Source organism: Mastomys coucha, unplaced genomic scaffold (assembly GCF_008632895.1).
Source record: "Mastomys coucha isolate ucsf_1 unplaced genomic scaffold, UCSF_Mcou_1 pScaffold16, whole genome shotgun sequence".
NCBI lineage: Eukaryota > Metazoa > Chordata > Mammalia > Rodentia > Muridae > Mastomys > Mastomys coucha.
Genome location: NW_022196898.1, coordinates 78,158,433 through 78,163,460, shown reverse-complemented (window position 1 = coordinate 78,163,460; position 5,028 = coordinate 78,158,433). Strand labels below are relative to the sequence as shown.

At 41.4% G+C, this 5,028-nt stretch overlaps 1 protein-coding gene across 1 annotated transcript in view; it reads right to left on the bottom strand.

Annotated features, from left to right (window-relative positions):
* Etnppl (ethanolamine-phosphate phospho-lyase) overlaps positions 1-5,028 on the bottom strand; it is an 18,969-nt gene continuing 13,941 nt past the window's right edge. Inside the window, exons 9-13 of the mRNA XM_031376172.1 lie at positions 4,441-4,595; positions 3,671-3,760; positions 2,977-3,107; positions 1,160-1,227; positions 1-144 (exon numbers count right to left, since the gene is read on the bottom strand). Of these exons, the coding sequence (XP_031232032.1) occupies positions 1-144; positions 1,160-1,227; positions 2,977-3,107; positions 3,671-3,760; positions 4,441-4,595 (588 nt within the window). The remainder of the gene's footprint in view (positions 145-1,159; positions 1,228-2,976; positions 3,108-3,670; positions 3,761-4,440; positions 4,596-5,028) is intronic.

Sequence of the window (5,028 nt, the reverse complement as noted above, 5' to 3'; positions counted from 1 at the left end):
TCATGTCTTGAGTCTTTTGTTGAGCAGGGCATGCTGGTCTGAGCATACACCATTTCTTTTTCCGCTGTGGATTTCTCTGGCTTGGGTGGCACTAAGGTTGGGCATCTGCAAAGACAGGGCAACATAACTTCCATGGATGTCCACCTCTTCAAACACCCAGCCTCTTTAGATAGCAGGCATTTGAAAGGCGATGTCAACAGCAATTCTGAGACTCCAGGACAAACTTTTATACCCGTGCAATGACTCGACTAACCTCAGGGTCTGAGATCCTGCCGCCAACTCTTGGTTTTGCAAGATCCTGGTCAGTGCTGTGCAAAGTCAATTTGTAGCTGGGATCTGACCTAGATTTGATAAACTCTTTCCTGCCCTTTTGACTGCTTTGTGTTGCGTGAAGAGACAGAGGGTGTCTTGTTAGAAATTATTTGCTCCCATTCAAACATCCCAATTTTTTTTTTTTTACCATGAAAAGGACTTTGCTGACTGTGCTGGGTGCACAGGCAGGCTCTGGGCACTGAATGTTCCCTTGCCATCGAAGCTATAAACAAATAACAAATTATGCAACAAAGCCTCTCAAGGTTTTGCTTTTCTGTTTGCAGGCCTGGGTGCTCTTTCTCACACCACAGGCAGTTCAGGAAGAGAATGGAAAAGCCCTCTGCTGGAAGCGCATCAAGACTGGAAACTAGGCCACTCACTGTCTGTGATTCCACAGGCTACTGGCTGCTCTGGGAGCTTCCACATCAGCTCACTTCAGAAGTGATTTGTGGTGTTGCGGAGCCATGCTTCCAAGGGCTCCGGTAGACGGAGAGCATCGTGGCAGCCCGAGGTGACTGCAGGTGGCTTTCTGAGTCACCCTGAGAAAGCTCAGGCCATCTGTTAGTGTCTCCCCATATTTGAACGCTGTCTTTATAGGCCAGAAGAGAGAGAGGCCCTTTGTCTTTATTTATAGTTTTATATGAGAATAAACATGTAAGCATGGTGATTTGGTGCCATTTCTTGCAAATGATATGCCATTGGCTCTGGGAACTTAATTGTACACTCAAAATTGCAATGATCACTGGACCTTAGCACAAGTTGCTTTTGTTCTGTTGCTCATTGTACATTCAGAAAGTCATCCCCAATGCTTTAAGCTCCCCCTCAGCACACAGCAGCCACCTCTTACCTTTGTCCTGTGAGCTGCGTTCTCAGAGACCACAATTCCACTCTTGGAGTCCATGACTTCTTCTAAAACTAAATCAAAGAAGATATAGAGAAGTTAGACCAATATAATAAAAAAAAATAGTGTCTAGAAATATGAAGACCTAATAAAGACTAAAGAAGAGGCATGTAATGTCTGTAAAAATATTACTATTAGAATTGCTGGCTTTTATTTTTACAAAATTATCTTATTACTATTTATGTGTATGGGTATTTTGCTTACATGTGTGTCTTACATGTGCTTGCCTTGTGCCCTCAGAAGCCAGAGGATGATGGTGAATCCCTTGGACCTGGAGGTATAGGTATAGATGGTTGTAAGCTACTGTGTGGTTGCTGGGAATTGAAATCTGGTCCTTTGGAAGAGCAGTTGGTGCTCTTTATTGCTGAGCCGTTTCTCCAGCTCCATTCTACATTTTGATTTTTGTTTTTCACTGTTAATTTGTTCATGGCACTGAGTCTATTTTGCCTGTGTCTGGTTCACATAGTTCAGTTCTTCTGGGATGTTAGTAATATCATTCAGTTTAGTCTGAGTGGGATCAGCCTGGGTGACAGTAATCCACTCTTCTACCTGGTGTTGCAGGATCACAGGGCACACAAGCTTGGGAGGATGTTTGACAGGTTTGGGTGTGAGCATGTTCTCTGAGTCCTGAGAGAGACCCTACTGTGAACAGCAGGTTGATGCACAAGTTTCCAAACATTAAGGATCTATAATATGTTGACTTATAGCTTCTCATCATATCTTAACAACAGTTGGGAGAACCAAGCAAAGAGGTTGAATACATTCATATATAATATCAATAAAGCAAACTAATAAAATGGGCTAATATTTCAATAATTACATGGTTTCAATACCATTTTACAGTGTTTATTTACTTTCTAATGCAATTTATGTTCATAACAGAAAAACAAATTAATTCAGTTTTATAATCTGAATGAACAGAAGATAAACTACCTACAATGGGCCAGAGTTTTGAATTTCAAATGAAAGTCCTCAAAAATAAACATGAACAGATAAAAAACACTTTAATATTTGAAGCATTTTTCAAAATGAAGAAGAAAAAAAATCCAAAGTGAAATGATTCAATAGAGGGTCAAAAACTGTTCATCTGTGCCTTGTATTTTTTATTTAAAATGTTTCAGATATCTTTTGTCTCCTTGGTTTTGTTTGAATTGGGGTCTTGCTGTGCAGCACATTGGATCTATTTATTGTTCTTATTTCTTGTCACCTGAACAATAGCTAGGCTCATGGATGTGCACTGCCGAGAAGGTTGGTATGTTATCTGAATGGTTCAATGCTGGGGCTATGCATTGTTAGTGGTGAGAGGCACAGTGCAGGTACAGAGCTTAAAAATCCTAGTTGTTGTCTAAAGGAAGGAGAAATGATTAGCAAAACAGGGTGAACTAGGCATGATGGGGTATATCTGTAATCTCAGCATTTGCAAGACTGAAGCAGGAAGATGATCATGAATCTAAGTCTAGCCTGGGCTACACAGCAAGACCTTGTCAAGAAGCAAAATAAAAAACAAATACCCCTCTTCAACTAACCAAGCAATAATAGCAATGTGCTAATTTACCCAAAACTTGTATTTGGAGTTGCATGACTAGAAATAAAACATTTTTGATTTAACTAAGAGTCCATGTCACTTATTTTTACAGCTATCTGAGTCTAGTTTGTAAGAAAAGTTATCCATTTATTTTTCCTTGCTCCATGTCTTTCATGAATAGAAGGCCAGAAAAGTGCATTGGGGAGCTTGGGAGAAAAGGGAGAGATTGTGTACCAACCTTTTAAAATGCCATCAAGGTGGTCCACCATGAATTTTGCATCTTCTTCTGTGAAACACATGGGTGGTTTTATTTTTAGCACATTCCTGTGAGGGCCATCAGCACTGAGAAGTATTCCTTTTCCTTTCATCCTAATTCGTGCAGGAAATGAAGGGTCATGAGCAGATGTGGTGGCGGATGAAGGATCATGGGCACATGTAATGGGGGATGAGGGGTCATGGGCACATGTAATGGGGGATGAAGGGTCATGGGCACATGCAATGGGGGATGAAGGGTCATGGGCACATGCAATGGGGGATGAAGGGTCATGGGCACATGTAATGGGGGATGAAGGGTCATGGGCACATGTAATGGGGGATGAAGGGTCATGGGCACATGCAATGGGGGATGCAGGGTCATGGGCACATGCAGTAGGGAGATGAAGGGTCATGGGCACATGTAATGGGGGATGAAGGGTCATGGGCACATGCGATGGGGATGAAGGGTCATGGGCACATGCAGTAGGGAGATGAAGGGTCATGGGCACATGCAATGGGGGATGAAGGGTCATAGGCACACAGTGTGCTCACATGTCTGCACTGGAAAAGCCCAGGTTTAACTGTGTATCTTAGAGTCCCCCTTTTCAGAGAGATGAGAGGAAGTGAATCGAGCGCTCAATGGGCCAAGACGGCAAAAGGATGCGAGGTGAGCTTACTCATAGATGATGTGCTGTGCTTCCGCTGTGGCAGGCGTTCTTTTCTCATGGTCCTTCACCAAATCAATGCCAATGAAAAGGCCGACACCTCTGAGGAAGAGGAAAAAGAATCCATGGATCCTCTGAGAGCCTGCCACTGTCACCAAACTGCATTTGATGTGAAGTTGAGTATGACGTTGCTTAAGTGGAAATGCTACTGTTTTTTAACTAACTCAAGAAACCAAGCCTTTAGGTAAGTTGGAAGCAGCTTTGTCATCAAGGATTTCTGTCCACTTAATTTTATAAGAGAATAGTACGTGCAAACAAGTTTGTGTTTGTATGCATGTATGTGTGTATAGGAAACATCTATGTGCGTAGGCACAAGTGTGCATGTGCCCACGGTGGGCAGAGGCCAACTTCAGAGTTGTTAGGTGCCATCCTTGATGTTAGCACAGGCTCTCTCCATGGCCTGAAACTTGCTGGGTCAGGATACCCTGCCAGTGCTATGATCACAAGTGTTATCCTCAGGTCATTTAGAATCATCCTATCTTTTTTCCCTTTCATTTCTTGGACTTAAAATCATCCTAAATACAGAAAAAGAAAACCTATAAATGTGACTGAATATGTGAACACAAATGTTACCAGGGTGGTTCCTGAGTCTTGGGTTAACAGTGATCTTTGCTCTCTCTGTTTCTCAGTGTTTTATATATTTTAGTTAAAAATTACCAGGTAAAATATAAGCTACTCTGCTATGGAAAACCAAATGAGTCCATGATACTTGGTCAACACACCTGATGTCCCCTATCAAAGGATGCTTAGCCTTCTGTTCATTCAGTAACTCTATGAGATAGTTCCCCACTCTGACAGCATTTCCTTGAAGGTCTTCCTTTTCAATTACATCCAGTACAGCCAAGCCAACTGCACAAGAAACTGGATTCCCTCCATACTACAGACAAAGACGGGAAAACAACAACAGAATTAGTGGCATTGCTTCATTCATGAGGAATTTGGCACTCAATGAATGTCTGAAAAACAAGAACATACTTTAAGCCTTCAGCAGTCCCTACAAAGGTATACATTGTGAAAGACACACATGCTTAACATATATGTAAAAATATAATTTTAACTGAACCTTTTTTTTGTAATATAAATCTTTTAGGCTTAGAAGACAGATGATTTTATTTATTGGTATTGAGTAAAAATTCACTCCTGGTTATATTCTCTAGGATGTGTAACTACTATGAGGGATTATAAGAAACTTATTGATTCATCCAAACAGTAACAAAGTATTATATTGTAAATTAAAGATTCGGGTTGTGGAGAAAGAGGAACATTACTTCATTGCTGGTGGGATTGCAAACTGATACAACCACTCTGGA